Below are 16574 nucleotides of genomic sequence, written 5' to 3'. Positions count from 1 at the left end.
AAACTTTGCATGATAAGAGGAAGTGGTTGTGTATGTTTCTGTATTTATTACCATGGTTTACTTGTGTATTGCATTATTTTTAATAGAGGAGACGTACAATAGCTGTTTTCACGATTATAAGTGAAAAGAAGTATAACATGAAGAGTTATACTTGTGGAAATGAAGATTTGGTTTATTTCATGTGCATCTCTGTACAGGGCTCTGTGTGACACAAAGGATTGTGGGAAGCTTTCCAAGGAACAGTTTGCTTTGGCTTTCTACTTAATTAATCAGAAATTAACAAAGGGCATTGATCCACCTCAAGCTCTGACTCCAGAGATGATTCCACCTTCAGACAGGAGTGTCACATTACAGAAGGTAAGGATGGGTTTGCATGCTTGGTATAAATTTCAAAGGCTGCACGGAGGCGCTTCAAGTACTGGCAAAGCTTAAGTTTATCATAACATCAGGAAGAAAACAAGTATTAATTACAGAGAAGTGACAAAGCACTGCTCCATTCATGTTTTGAAGTGAAGCTGTCATTTATTACACTTGCCAACCAAGCAGAGAGATCTTATGTTGAGAAAGCATTATTTTCTATTTTAGAAGAATGATCCTGCCTAAAGAAATCTTAGTTTGCATCGGAAGTAACATGCACAAGTTCTATGTTTTTGTCCTAATGTGCTTTTCAATTATCTTTTACATTTCTTTTTTTCAGTAACTCTCAAAATAATGTGAACTAAATAAAGTTTATGTATTTAAAGTTCAAAAAGTAAATGTCCACCATTTTATTCTTCACAGATAGTTTAAATGTCTTGGTAGCCTGTTAATTGCCATCTGTCTTAATCCAGCAGTAGACTATACCTCAACAGTTCAAGTTATGTTTATCAGAATGGCAGAAGTCATGGCAAATTCTTACTTGTTTTACGCATCATAGAGTCTTACGTTGGTTACCTTTTCTTGGTTGTGCAAAGCATTGACCTGATTCTACACTTTCTTGAACAGAATGAAAAATCAGCAACTGAAATACTAGAAACTCAAATTTTGGCACTGCTTTTGAGTTTCAGTAACTGGAATCTTGCTTCTTTTTTACATTCTATTTTTAAAAAGTAATTGCTTTATTTGCAACCTTACTAATCTTTTTTTGTATGTTTGCTTTCCTTTCTATGTCTCTTTTCTAGTTTGGACTGTTTTTTCCATTCTGCACCACTCTGCTTTTCATCCTTATTATTCTGTCAGTTTGTTAACTCTGCTTTCTCAAGGTTAGAGAATCTTTGCTTTTCTAATATTTACTGTCTGTTGGTTTGATAATGAGCATCCTTCTGAGACTCTTAAATAACCACTGCAATAGCGCAGCACTTTTCTGAAGCATCACAACTTGTTGTAATCTCAAATTATTACTGGTTTCCAGTGTTCTTCATCTGGAAGAATCTCAAGGTGCTTTGCAAATCTGAACTAACACGGTGTACGTAATTTACTCTTGTGCAGAAAATGGTTTCTGGGGTACACCTCTGTGGCTGTTACATGTTGGCTACGTGTTCTGCTTAAGTTTACAAAAGAAAGTGCTTTGTATTATCCTGTTCCAATTGTTGGGGAAGTGATGGCAGTTGTAGCCCAGTCTGACAGGTGATAGTTTCCATTAGGACTGATATCCATGTTATTACTGATTACGTTTCAGAAAATGTAGAGGTCAGAACACTTTAGATGAAATCAACATTGTTTACTGCTGTTCTGTGTACGTTGTCTTCACGGAACTCTTAAAGACATCAGTTGAATTTTGCAGTGATTTTGCATTGCTAACATAAAAGATAAGAGTAAGAATATTATGAAAGAAGTTAAGAGATATCTTTTAGTTAGCTGTCTAAAATCTTACCCAGAACTCATTTTACTAGATGAGATAAAGGCTTAGCTCATTTTGAGATTTTTCCAAAAGAGATGCTGTCTTCTTAGTGGATATGGAAGAACTTTATTGCTCAAGAACTGAACAAAAAGATAAGTAAGAGTGGTGGGCAGAAATAGGCCTTTTTCTGGATTTCTTCAAGTGATGTGGCTTAATTAGTAAGAACAGGCAGGCTACCTCTTCTGTTTTACCATCATAAGGGTAGTAGCAGAAATATCAGTAACCATAATGGTAATCCATTGTATTTTTGAAGTATGGAAGGTTAACTTGCAGTCCTTGGTAGGTGTTCAGAAATCCCGTGCATGTATATTGCTGTTTTCTAATGTTTGGTGTCCTTGCAGAGTTTCATTACCACAATAGTACAACTTTTTATTTCTATTCTGAGGTTTGAATGCAGGTCCCATAAATGGGAAAGAGCAGCAGCAGTCCAGTATTTGTTGCTGTGTTCCTTTACCTAAAGCTGTTTGTAGCCACAAAACCAGCTCTTGTATTACCATCTGTAAAACTTACACTTGCATTCAAGTTCCTTTATGAAATTGTGACTGAAAGTAACTTTTATTAATATTTTCAGTTTGAAAACTTGGTTGCTTGCATGTGTGGTGTTGCGTGTTAAATGGCAGCAAATAATTCCAACTTCTGTGTCTTTTAAACTTGTATAATAAAAATGGCTTTTCTGGACCATGTCCTTCCCTAAAGCTCTCCTGAAGAGCTGAAAAGATGATGGTACTACGTTTTGTTCAAATTTGATGCTAGAGTTACCATTAGAAAACAAAGTCCAGAAAAAATTTGTACTTGTGGCTAGTACCACCAGATTTCCTTCCTCCTTCATAGGAGAAGGAAGGATTTCCTCGTTAGAACACTGTGAGCAACTCGGCAAAACTCCAGTGTAATTCTTGAGAATGGGATTGAACTTCGTAACTATGTGGCCAGTTTGAGAAAGTGTACACTGACCAGTTTAAGAATAACTGTGGTTTTTTTATTCTCAATTTGTGGCACTTGCTCCAATAAAAATACGTATGAATAATCAGTAATTGTGCTGAATAATATTCTCTGCTGCTGTGTGCTCAGATTTACTGGTTAAGTCTTTGGTTGGCTAAAGGGTTCTTACTTCTTTCCCCAGTGTACACATGAATAAAGAAGTAGTAGCGTCCTGATTTATCTACAGAGAAAGATGAATCTTTCTCTGCAGAATTTAAAGACTTGAATTTGTGTTAGCTTTGAGATATCACTAGCTGAATGTTTACACTTGCCCTCTGAACTTCTGGTTTTTGTCCCAGATAACTTCCTTCAAAGCCTGAAGGAATATATGTATTATAGAATGTCGTTACGATGTCTATGGCTTCCTAAATGTATGTGTGTGTTTTGCTCAGGAATAATAGAGCAATTACACTATTTGTTAATTTGTGTATTTAAAACTTGTTCCTTAGTCATTTATGCAAATTCATAAATGTATGCATAATTTGTGTTATAGTAGTTGTCTCATTAGGAAGTTGTTAAGGAAGTAAGAACTCATGGGCATAAATTATCTACAATCACGTATTATCGGAGTTTCAGTCAGTCCTCTGGGATTTGTGTTAACCTATCTAGATACAGCTTAAAGCATTGCAAACAAAGTGCTTTTAGTTTGCATCAGGAGGATCACCAAGGTGAAAAAATACATATATCAGTAGTAAATAAACCAAACCAGTTTTAATTGAGAGGTAGGAAACCAGCTAAACATTAACCATAAAATAAATGTAATTTTAGAACTAGACTCTTTTTGTATGAGTAGGTGTGCTTTTGTGGAAGACGTGCCTTCAAGAATTTACAGGAGACAAACTTGTTCTGTATTGCTAGATTCATAGGGCATATGGTATATTCTGTCAATACAGCAGCTGGACTATTATTTTTTGCTTTTTTTTTGCAATGAAAGGTTTGAAAAGCAATGCTACAAACAGTTGTTACCTTTGTGTTTCACTTGTAAAGTGAAGGTAGATGTCAGGCTGCATAAGCAAACTTTTTTTTTTTTTCTTTCAGAGTGCTCAAGGACTGAATTCTGTAGCAGATTTTTCTGCAATTAAAGAGCTTGATACATTGAACAATGAAATAGTAGACCTGCAGAGGTAGGTAAAGGGGGAATGTTTGGTTGTTTTACTTTTTGCTTTTTTTTTTTCCTTAAAAATAAACCAAAAAAAACCAATGCATAAGAGAAGGTAATATAGTCTGTTACCCGTAGTAAGCAAATTGATAAATTTATTCTAATGATGTTTAACTCTTCTATTCTTTGTTGACTCGGATGACTGACTGCATTTAGTAAAACTGAAAATTCTGTCCGTGATCACTTCTGAGCATGTTTCAGAGAGCTGCATCTCCTAGCATCCTAGGAACCAAGTATTCTCTTCTGTTCACCTTTATTGTCAGATGAGAATACAGGAGATCTTTAGGATGTGGGAGCCAGGACACAAATTAGTATAAAATATCTTTGATTTGTAGAATCCTAGGGACTTTTTCCTAGTGGAGGCTGGGAACTGAGGCAAGAGGGCTCAAGAAGGATATAGGGAAGAGAGTCAGAAGGTGGCAGTTTACATAAGAACTTACATAAATCAGCTAGAATTTTGTATGGTGGTAAAGATAGGCATGCTTGCCTTCTGTTTGATGAAATTAACTTTTGCACTGTAAAAATTGTTAAAATTAGAGGTAAACGGATGCTTGGTTTCCAAGAATTATTTCTGAGCTAATTAAGATGATTTCAAGTCACTGAGAAAATCAAGCTCATATATAGTGTATAATCTTTGTCATACTCTCAAGACGTAGCAGATACTCTTCTTTAGTGGTTTTTGATGGGCAATTATTGGCATGTTTTTAATTTAAGAATGTGGAAAGTTACTTTGCTATTTACAGGCCCAGAATAGAATTGTGTTACTAATAAATTAATTTTGATTACTTAGCAATTGTTTAGCTTCTGTAAAAGTGTCATTTTGGTAGTGGAATTGTTGCTCTCCTGTATCTCACCTAAAGTACAGGTGGCAGCAGGAGGCAACAGATGGGTCTTTGTGGTAAGTTCAGGTAATTTCTCATCTCTTGGGAAGTCTGCACTTCAGGTATAACTGGTTAAGTATACTTTCAGTCTTAATAGTTACCATATGAAAATGTCATCCAAACAATCTTCATTATTAAACAAGACAAATTGTTTAATGATTAAACCCAGTATGTAATAATTCTAATCCATGAGTTGTGGTGTGTCAGTGAGGGCTGCATTTCTGAGAGCCATTAGTAGAAACTGAGTCGATTTTTGAGATATACACTTAAAATAAAGAAAACAACCAGAGGAGCTCCCTCAAATAATGAAGAGACTGACTGTGTTGTGAAAGTGCTGTTAGTTGAAAGACGGAGTTAAGAATGCAGAAGTGGTGTGTTTCCCCTCTGGTAGGGCAAAATGACTTGCCTGGGGATGTCATGGAATCTGCATTATTTTGAGCCTGACAGCAGTACTGCTTTTTTGAGAAGACCTGTAAATCTATTTCTTTTGCATTATATTTTTGGAAAGTTATTTCTGCATCTTTTTTCATCAGCCTAGTGGGAGGTTAAACCAGATGTTCTTAATACTCTCTTTTTGAGCCATAGAGCCTTTCTCTTGACCCAGCAAACCCTGCTTTCTTTTTGTGCATTAAAGCTAGCTCCAGCCCACAAATGAGTGGGATTTCGTCAGACTTTATCAGTACGACATTGCTTTCTAAGTGTGAATAGTTGAGCTTAACTTGGTATATATCACCAGAGGTGCCATCCTTCGTGAATTTTGGAAAGCAGTGGCTGTGTTTTCCCGAATACAAGTCAGGCTAGGAGGATTGTAGAGCAGGTAAGTCAGTCAAAAGTAAGGAAATAACAAAATGCCCCTGGAAAAAAACAGAGCTACCTTTCCTTGCCATGTACTTGCATCAAATCTTTGTTTAAAAGTTCAGAAATGTAGAACTTGTTAGCAAATCAACAGTAAGAACTGTAAGCCAGCTGCTTTCTTCTAATCTATGGTTTGGAAGTAGCTGAGTTGTTACAGCTGAAAACTACGGGACTGAAGGGGAAGAGAAACTGAGCAAACCCTAGGTGGTTTTGTCTAGCAGTGCCAACATTAAGCACTACTACACTAGGAATTCCCACAATTGCACATGAAATGTTTGGCAACTGAGTTTAAATGATACTACCAAGTCTATGAGCAGCCATCGATCACTTTTTGTGGAAAAGAACTGATCTATTTATTATTTTTCATTTTTAACTAGTGTTGTTCTAATTGTTAGCTATCAAGAAGTGAGGCCAGGATTGTTTGTAGATGGCTTACATGGCTCTACTGACATGGGCCTACTCAGCTGTCAGCTACTGCAAATGTTCCCAGTGTGCTGGTTCCCATTCTTAGATAATACTCCATTCACAAACTGCAGAGCTGCTGGATTTACTGATGTTATTTGTTTTGTATATCGTGTGAAGTATGTGCATTGGGTTGTTCTTTTGTTGCTTGTTTGTTTTCAATGATTATTTTGAATTTATTTAACAAAAAGGCCTCCTGACCTGGCTGCTATTAAGTTACGTAGGGAAATTGCATTGCTTTCCTAATGGAGTTTGAGTTGGTTACAAATGTTAACTTATTCTCAAGGCCACAGGTGTTTGTGTTCCCAACCGCTGTGCTATGGGACTGTATGATCCAAGAAATGTGTCATATCCAATAATGCAGTTTGGTTATACCCCTGGTATACAGGGCTATACCAGATAGTCTGTAAAAGAAATGGAGGCATTCAGAAGAATTAGTAAATTAAGTAGGTCTGTGTTATCTTCATTTGAAACAAAGACGCTTTACCCAGGGTGGGGAGCAGGGAGGGTAGATGCATTGCTCAGCCTATATACACTTAGCTTGTTTTCCTGTGTTGGACACTACTGCCTAAGCTTTTCTTGTTCTGCCTGACAATAATTCTTTCACTTGATTTTTTTTTTTTCTTTTCCATTCACTGTTTGTGTTGTGCTCTGACCAGTGTAAGCTGGCTGTGGGTGGGTACTGTGGCCTGTTGCTTGCTTAGTGTAGTCCAGATTGCAAGATTTTGGTACCTGACCTCTGTTGAAATAAAAGGGAAGTGAGTTTCTTGTCTGATGATCTCTTCAGGCCTATCAGTGACAGGAATTGGGGAAAGCTACATATTAAGGCATACGTACCTGCTGGCATATTATTTCCTGCTCAGTTTTCATACTCAAGCTGGGAAAATAACAAAACAACTATTTGTTGATCTAGTCAATTATTCTGTCTTTTATTTTCAATTAGGAATAATATACCTTGTGCTTGATAAGTGTCTGAGGACTTAATGGTGTTTTTGAACTTGCCTTCTGTTTAGATCTGTGGAAGTGTTTTGAGATTGAGACCATTTATTTATGGAAAGTTATAAAAGACAAAAGTCAACAGGACTTGTTTCAACTCTGTGTTGTGATGCTTTAAATATCTAAATTCAACTATGCAACAAAGACTGGTTTATTGAGCTAGAGAAACGTACTAGGTTTGAAGGAAATGGTATGTCTGTGTAGAATTTTCATGATCTTTTTTTTTTTTCTGATGAATGGGGCCTGGGAAGTTTTGTGAAGCGTGAGGGTTTGCATCTAAGAAAATAGCTAGGCTTATTCTTCAGGGTCCCTCTTTCCACATCTTTCTGTTTTTCTCCATGTAAACCTCTCCTTAAAGCACGGTCAGCAAGTTGTCGGATGCTGAGGTAAGCAATAATTGAACGTGATATACAGTGATAATTTTTCTGAGTGAATATTTGTAAGACGTGATATCTGATTTTGTTTTTTCATCTTCCATTGTATATGGAGTGAACAGCAGTTAAACAAGCATTGCTTAGCCTGAATAAAGACAGCTTCCTCAGAGGAGATGTTCCTTTTTACTTTGGAGGTGGAAGTGCTTGATTTCTTACTAGAGAAGAGTAAACAATAAGATTAATGGTTTTGGATTGATTGTCCATTCTGCTGTTATTAAAACATGAAGTTAGCTTAACTTTAATACGTCCTAGTAATACCATTTGATAGCTTTTCCCTAAGGCAATTCATTTAGAAATGTCAGAATTTGAACAATGATAATACACTCATCTTCGATGTACGTAGTCATTTCAATAGCAGAGTCTTTATAAACTTAAATGCTTGTATATAAAAGCTATCGTTAAAATTGCAGAGCCTACCCTGCTGCTTTTCTGCATCTGGTGAAGGAGAAAAGATAGCATATACTGTCTAGGGATAAATTCTTTTTTTTATATAAACACTTAGGGGTTGTGTGGCTTTTTCTTTTCTTAAAGCTATTGTTATCTCTGGCTGCCAAGAATTTACTGATGGCAATTCCCCTGTCATTGGTAGTCACTTTTGAGCTTGCACAAATGTCTGTAGGGACAGACTTGATATGACACAGCAAATAACTATATATGGAGTCTGTAAAGCATAGACTGATTACAGCAGGCTAACTTTTCTTTTTGTGACCGATCTTACCAACAAATATATCTAAAATATGATAGTCAAGGTTAATAATCTGCTAGGTTGGCCTCCTGAGAGTGCTTTTAGCTGCTGTTAGCATAGGAATTACTGTATTTGCAGGGGTTAACAGATGGAATCTGATGCAATCCCTCCCACTTTTCCCAGCAGTTTTCATTAGACAAGCGCTCCATAGCAACAGTGAGATCACTGAAGACAGTATTTCATTGATTTTTCCCTCCCGCCCCCTTCCATTTTTAAGCCATTCTTATCACTAAAGTGCAGTTGGGTGAAAGGCATCTTTTTTTTTTTAATGCAGAAGGCTTATGTGGGCTTCTGTCTTGTAAATTATTTGGAAAGCAGAAATCCCTTAGATCTTTTGTGTTTAATGTTTCACTATGTATTTAAAGAGAGATACGGGGTTAGGAGGCTGGATAACTGTACCTGCTGTAGCTGATGTTCTTAAGTATTCTTGCATTGTTTGCTGGTCTTCTAGGGAAAAGAATAATGTAGAGCAAGACCTGAAGGAGAAAGAAGATACCATCAAACAGAGGACGAGTGAGGTCCAGGTAAATAAGACACAGAATTATTGCTCAGATATCTGATATTGCACCATGTGATGCTTTAATGGCAATGAGATTACTGAATCTTTAGATCGCATCACTTACTGAGTGGTGGCTAAGAAAAAGAATGTACATTGAAATATATTTGGTATACAAATGTGGATTAGTAGGGTTCTGCATCTTCATATAAATGTGTGAGCTCCTAGGATATGTAATCTGCATGGAGTTTTAAATGGAAAATATTCAAAAGAATAGATTTTCTTTTAAGCAGGGCTCTCTGATATCTACTAAAAACTGAATAAGACACTGTTGTGCCACAAATTAGTAAACTTAATGAGGCTGAATTAAAAGGACTTCTATATGAGGCTGCTCCTTACACGTCTCAGTAATTAACCTGAGAAGAATATTGCCTAAAATAAGTGAATTCTGAAGTAACATATCTGATTTTTCTTTAGAGAAACTGTAATTTGAATAGAAAATTCGAATTTTGCAAGTGCCTTATGAATTAAAAATTATACAGTCAGCGTCAGTGGTCAGGGTGTTAGCAGTATAAGCCCTGAATTAAATACTCAAAGCATATTTAAGTTAAATTGCAAGGTGCAGAAGCAGCTGCAATTGCAACATTAAGAAAAAAAAACTTCAGTGTTTTATCTGATCATTTACATTTATTTCTGCATTTGTTTCAGGAATCTTTATTAGTTCAAATACTCTCTATTTGTTTAGGAGTAAATGATGTAAATTTCTTCCTTTTAATTTGTTCTGGGGATTGGAAGGTTGGGAAAGAAAAGCCGGTGTTACAACCATTGCGACTCTTGTGCTCAGCTATTTAATATCCTTAAAGCCTGGATGATAATTAGTAGTCTGACCTTTCAGAAGATAATCAGATGCTGGCCCGGTGGTCACAATGGCAGCCAGATTCAGCAGCTGCTGGAATGTGTACAGAAGTTGACCATTCCTGCAATTCTGTCTGTGCATGCAGTCGTCATTCTCCTCTTCACCATGAAGACCTTTTCACACTGTTAAAAATTCTCATAGATATTTCTATTTGGGCACTCATGGTGATTTTGTTAGTTTGTTCTGAAACTTGTGCGTTCATATGAAGGTTGAGTTCTCTGCTGCCTTTGTGCAAGAGGTGTCTAAAGCTAAATAAAGCACCTGCCATTAGTATTGTAAGGCATACGATGCTACAGTGTTAGTGTGATCTTGTTTATTTTATAGTCTTTGATAGTCAGCAGCATCACAGAATCAATGAAATCATTGTATCCAGAGTAGTTGTGTTCAAAACAACTGTCTTAAATCTTTAACCTCTTCGGGATCACATAAGCTATTTGTATCCTGCTAAATATAAGGAGTTCTCAGTCTGTGAAGGAGAAACAGTCTATTACTGACACGTCAGAAAAATGGGGAACCATCAGGATCAGATGGGATATGACTCCAGCATTCGTTTGAGCTAATGGCTCTCTATCTCTGCTCTCCTTGTTCCTTGATGTTGGAGGACCTGCATGTTTCATGAAACTTTCTAGAACTTCACAGAATAGCAGTGACAGACAAGGAATGTCTTTACATCAATGTTGTTTGTTTGTTTTTTTTTCTGATGTTCTTATGGTGATATTTCTAAAGACGGTATGCACAAACTGTGTTGTAATCTGCCACTTCCAATCAAGCTAATCTAGTGGCATCACATGGAAGGGTTCATGATACCAGCGTTATATCTACTAACACCAATTATAATCTCAGAAAGGCTTGTGATGGATTGAACAGATCTGTATGAGAGAAGAGAGAATAGCTATTTTCCCCTATGAAATAACGTATATGCTGTGCAAACAGAGTCTGAGAGGCAGAGACAGAAAAAGAGTTGTAGAGAAAACATAACAAACTGATATATTTTAGTGCTTATTAAAGTGTTATCTCTCAGCAATGATTAAAGACTGTTTTTCATAAGAGGTAATGGGTAGAATAGCAAAGATTGAGAAACTAAGGCATTTTTTTATTTATTCTGTGATGGAATTTTCATTTTCTCATAAATAACAGAGATAAGAAACTTGGATACGAGATGTTCTTCTTGGCAGAAGACAACTCAGTTTCACAGAATTAATGTATCACTAAAACACTAATTTTTGACCACACAAGTATCGCTTCAAAGCATCCCCTTGTGCTCTCACCAAGCTGCTCATCTAGACCCAGGCATCGGTTGGAGCACAGAGTGCCTCAGCCAGTAGGCACTATCTCAGGGTATGGGCTCTTTGCCACATTCCTGAGGCTTAGATCCTCCATCAAGCACTTTGTATGTGTGTATGGGACTCAAGAAACAGTAGCAAGATTGGAAGTCATCTATATTTAGCTTGTGTCTGTGTGTGACTGAAAGGAACTGTTATTTCCACCCCTCAACCTGGTTGCATACGTTGAGTGTCAGATGGTATTTGTATTCAAAGTCGTGCAAAAACGGAATGGATCAGGACACTTGTATACTTTGTATATACTGTTTTATTTTCCATAAATCAGAAGTAATCAATGAGTCATCTCGTCTGGCTGTAGGTTAATCCTACAGCCAACTTTATTTATTTAAGCTGTTATTTAAGCAATTTAAGCTGTCAATCCTGAAGTTGATAAATGGATTTTGATTTTTTTTTTTCTTTGAATAAAAGAATCTCTGGTGTTTAATTGGGTAGTCTTCTGGTTGTCCTGAGGTTCCCTGAGGTTTTGCTGAGCATCTGACTGCTGCACCATATACGTTTGTTTCCATCTCTTCCTGCCCTGGTTAACTGCAGGTGTTAACAGATCTGGATTAACCTTCTCCCCTTTTTTAAAAGATAATAATTCAAAGAAATCACCTAAAAATGACAACAGAATCTTACCTTAGAGCAGCACAGGAATGCGTGATCTCATCAGAATGTCATGTCAGCTTTTTTTCTTACTGTCCTAAATTTTCTTTCATCTTTATTTCTTTCTTTATTGTTGTATATGATTCTTTGTTCAATTACCAATCTTCTTCTCTCATCTAATACTTCAGTAATAATCCTTTTTGATCTCTCTGTATTACATCTTCCTCTTGACTTTGACAGCTCTTGCTAAATTCTTCTCTTGATTTCCCCCCTCCCCCCAATGTTATCTCTGCAGTTTGAAGTGTAATAATTGTTGTTGTTGCTTGGAAATGAACTAATTATCATAGGATGCTACTTTCTGTATCTTATATTTTATTTAAGCTGTTCCCTAAAACAAAACATGCCATGTTTTCATATATGGAACATGCATTTCTTACCAGGACTGTTACTTGGGGAAAAAAAAGAGTTGGGGTGATTTCAGCAAAGATTGGAAGTGGGGAAAATCTTAAAGGAAGTGCATTTGGGTTAATAAGGCACTGATTTTGTCCTTTACCTTGCTACTAAAATGAGTTTGTATTTTTGGGTGTGTGTTTCTGAGGGGAGGGGAACATAATAAAGAATTTCTGTTACTGAGGAACTCAATAAAACACATAGATTTTTTTATAAATATAAATATAGAAGAGAGAATGTAGCAGCCTAAACAAGGATGACTTCTGGATTCAGAAAGGAAGCCTACCTCCCACTGACTAAATAGTTCAAATCTCTGACTGGCAGCATGATCTTCAATATTTCAATGAGATTTTCATGTATTTTTTTAATGAAAGAAAAGAAAAAGCAAATAACCTGGTTATTATTCTCTCAGAATTAAAACTTGAGAACGCTTTCTTGTGTGATGCACAGTCAATGTTAGCCTTTGAAAGATAACACATCGATACTCTGAAATCTGACTGATCATTACCACAATTTATGCCATGAAATGTAACGGTCAGAGGGAGCAGTGAACAATGGCAAAGCAAATCTGTATTGTTACAGGATCTACAAGATGAAGTAAAACGGGAGAGCAGTAACCTGCAAAAGCTGCAAGCGCAGAAACAGGAAGCGCAGGAAATCCTTAACGATCTTGATGAGCAGAAGGCCAAGTTGGAAGAGCAACTCAATGATATCAGGCAGAAGTGTGCAGAGGAGGCCCACTTGGTAAGGTCCATTGGCTTCAGCCCTTAAGAAGAAATGCTGCATTTTGAATAATGCGTGCTTGCAGTGTCTGATGGTGGTTGGGAAAGGAGAAAAAAACTTTCAAGATTAAACAGCCTGAGTTTCAGGATTTCGTGACCAACAGAGAACAGGAGAGGTCACTTATTTCACTGACCTCTTTGTGTCTCAGTGTGCCAACAAATGCAGTAAGATATGTTTGCACACATGTGAAGTTGTGTACAAAGAAACGACACAAATGTGTAACACGATGTAAATGTAACTAGAAACAATAATTACCAGGACTGATTTATTGGGATTAAAAAGAAAAATCATATATATTTTTTTCTAACAAAATTTCAGGGTTTTTTTTGTTTGTTTGTTTTGTTTTGTTTTGTTTCCTTTTTTCCATATCTTTAATATTAGTAATATCTGTATTGGTCAGGAAAACTGCTTGATCTCATTGGGACAAATAGCAAATTAATCCTCTCCTAAAGTACGATCTGAAATCTCTGCAATAGCTGGTCATAAATCTTCTGGTCATAAATCTTAGCCTTTGCTGTGGATGTATTTGGAGGTGTGGGGGTATTTTTGTTGTGTTGTTGTTTGTTGATGTTGATGTTTTCCTAATTTGGCTTTGGAATCCTTGTTTATGCTTTAGATTGCTATGCTGAAAGCTGAAATAACAAGCCAGGAGTCAAAGATTTCAGCATATGAAGATGAACTGACCAAAGCTCAAGAGGAGCTGAGTCGTCTGCAGCAAGAAACTGCAGAGCTTGAGCATTGCATAGAGTCTGGGAAAGCACAGCTGGGACCTCTTCAGCAACATCTGCAAGATTCACAACAGGAAATCAATTCGGTAAGGCATTGTGAAAGGGGAAAGAAAAAAAGGAAAAATAATAATTTAATAAGCAAAACAAAACAAAAAGAAAAAAAGCAAAACAAAAAAACTGCTTTAGCTGACAGGCTTTGGTGTGGTTTCTCATAAGGGGAAAATGTTTTTTCTTTTCACAGTTTCTATATATTCCATTTCTTGCATAGAACGTATGTGTACAGTAGTTACAATTCTTACAGACTGACTCACGTTGCTCTAGGTATTTAATTCTATTTATCCAAGTATTGATAAGAACAGGGAATTCATTATAATTCATAAATAATTTGCCTTAATATAATGAATGACTAATGAGTAATGCCTCTTTAAATTCCTTATGTCCAATAGTTATCCAAGTTTCCTCCTTTAGCCACAGCCTCAGCCACAATCTCACTATTCTTAAATTGATGTGACGTTGGCATGGAATTACTTAAAACATTTACTTAGCGTATTGTTGAAGGAGGAAGGCGAATGTAAGAGTATTGAGAATAGGTACTGAGAAGCGGTGAGATTGCTGCATTGTTTTTTAAGAACAGAACTGTACTTTGTATGGGCAGTCAACAATTTATTACTTCAATGATGTGTTAGCCTGCATACCTTTTTGTCACTTCTCTCACTTCTTGCTGAAATAATCATGTGGCTTTGGCTGTCTGTTTAGGAAAATCTATTTTGGATGTTCTAGACTTCAAAAGTTGTATGAAGGAAGATGATAATTTGTAATTTTTTCTTGGAGTTCTGATTAAGCAGCCTTTTTCATTTGTAGAGTTAAAGGCAATTGCAAACGAATAATGTAAAAGGGAATAAACAAAACAAAAACAAACAGAAACCAAAAACCCACACCCAAACAAAGCTGATGGCTTTGCAAGTCTGATGAGCTTGAGTGGCAACAAAACAAGTCTTTGACACTGCCAGTGATCACCAGTGATATGGCCTGCTTCCTTGGCACGGAAGGTTCTCAGGTCTTCTACCATATCTCTTCTGGATCAGATTTGTACTTTTCTATGAAATTTTATAGTTTTATTATACTTGATTTTGGAATATAAGAATTTGAAATACATACCTTCCATCTCACGTTTAAGAAGGGAGAGTTATATTCTAGTTTCCATGTGCTTCTGTACTGATACACATACATTATCTCTGTTTACAGGTGCAGACAAAACTTCTTGAGCTGAAAGAACTGGAAAGTAACCAATTCAGTTGGCACTCTCAGCCACAGAATGTACTTGTTAATGGAACTGCGGATCATTCTAGTCTTAGCAACAGCAGCAGTGAAACCGCTAACCTTAATGAGAATGCTGAGAGGGAAAGCATAGCTGAAGATGAACAAATAAACAATGTATCCCCAGTGAGTAAAGTGTTTTGCCTCTGTGATCGTGATGCAGTGCAGCTGTGAAGTTGGAATAAATTAAGAATGTATTAAGATTGATTGTATTTTGTTTTTAAACATTTGCAAAGTGAACTTTCAGGATGTTATTCTGAGGGAGTATTCCAGCGATCGGGAAGTTGATAAGCAGAAGAAGAGGCAGCAGGATTCTTTTTGTGCATTTGTTTCCAAAGCTAAATGTCATAAATGGAAGAGTAAAATTAATTTTAAAGAAGAGCAGCTGTTTCCAATTGGTGCAACAGAAATAGAATGAGGAATAGTACAAATATCTAAAAGCTGTCTTGCTTTTTTAAATGTCCAGTTTTGTGTCTCAATTTATCAAACGCTTCAGTGTGTTCTAAGAATAAACTTCTTGAGGTATCTTTTAGTATACCCTTAAAACAGTTTGATGCTTAAAATGGAATAAGTAGTGTAGTGTTCTGTTTACTTACACTGAATTGCTTTTACCCTTACATAGCCCAGAAATAGTCCTGAAACAACAGCTGCTGCTGCTGCTGCGGAAGAAGACAAAGAGACTCCAGCTGCAACTGTTACGAGAAAAGTGAGTTTGTTCAAATTTAAGGGAGGAAGAAATGAATGTAAAAACAAAAAGTAGAAATAAATAGGGCATGATGTCCCAAATGCACTCATCTTACATAGCAGGTTGGTTTTTACTGAGGAATACTCTGGCTCGCTGTTGAGTTCTGATGAATTCAAACTCATTTCAGCTTTAAGAAGTTAATAAATAACAACAGGATGAGGTAAGTGCCTCAAACTTCATACCTTTCTTTGCTTCTTTCATATTCTACAGGAGGATCCTTTTGATGCTGAATCTCATCCATTGCCTGATATAGTTTCTGAAACAAGCTTAGAGTTCTTCCAGTCCGACCCTTTTGTTGGCAGTAAGTACACTCTTCTCTCTAAGTGCACATTTGCAGAAATGTGTTTTGTATGAGCACAGATTAAACTTCTAATCTTTATGGAATAAATGTGAAAGTACTTGAGTGACAAGAGCCAGTGGCATTACAAAAATATAAATGAGAGTTTCAGGGTGTATCTCTTTCCTTTACCTGTGTGTTTTTTTTTCCTGAGTGCTTCTTTTTTCTTTTTTTTCCCTCTGGAGGCCTCATTTTGGTATTAAAGACGTGGGCACACTTGTGATACATGTGGTGTCACTGATCTAATTTGCAGCACAGAGCCACAAACAGATCATCTGAGGGTTCATGAGCTGTGGTGGGGGCACCATGTGGGTGGCTGAGAGTGAATGGCTGTGGCCTACTTATGGCAAGTTAGGCACTCAAAAAAAGATAATGTGGAACTGTACCATCTGTTCATCTTGTGGAAGTGCTGTGCTTTATTTTAAGAACTTGCCACTTAAGAATTCTGTTGCTCCAGTTTTTTTCCTAATGTTGGAAGGAGTGAT

General features: G+C 36.6%; 1 protein-coding gene across 19 annotated transcripts in view; it reads left to right on the top strand.

The window, feature by feature from the left end:
- Nucleotides 1–16574, top strand: part of EPS15 (epidermal growth factor receptor pathway substrate 15) — a 59465-nt gene that overhangs the window by 31390 nt on the left and 11501 nt on the right. For all 19 annotated transcript variants that reach the window (XM_040704675.2, XM_046944506.1, XM_046944503.1 and 16 more), the window contains 8 exons: nt 198–357; nt 3896–3981; nt 8841–8913; nt 12762–12923; nt 13579–13776; nt 14936–15133; nt 15630–15713; nt 15963–16053. In XM_040704675.2, the coding sequence (XP_040560609.1) occupies nt 198–357; nt 3896–3981; nt 8841–8913; nt 12762–12923; nt 13579–13776; nt 14936–15133; nt 15630–15713; nt 15963–16053 (1052 nt within the window). The remainder of the gene's footprint in view (nt 1–197; nt 358–3895; nt 3982–8840; nt 8914–12761; nt 12924–13578; nt 13777–14935; nt 15134–15629; nt 15714–15962; nt 16054–16574) is intronic.

This window comes from Gallus gallus, chromosome 8, assembly GCF_016699485.2.
Source record: "Gallus gallus isolate bGalGal1 chromosome 8, bGalGal1.mat.broiler.GRCg7b, whole genome shotgun sequence".
NCBI classification, from domain to species: domain Eukaryota; kingdom Metazoa; phylum Chordata; class Aves; order Galliformes; family Phasianidae; genus Gallus; species Gallus gallus.
The sequence above is the reverse complement of the archived record's forward strand: the minus strand, read 5'-3'. Positions and strand labels throughout refer to the sequence as shown.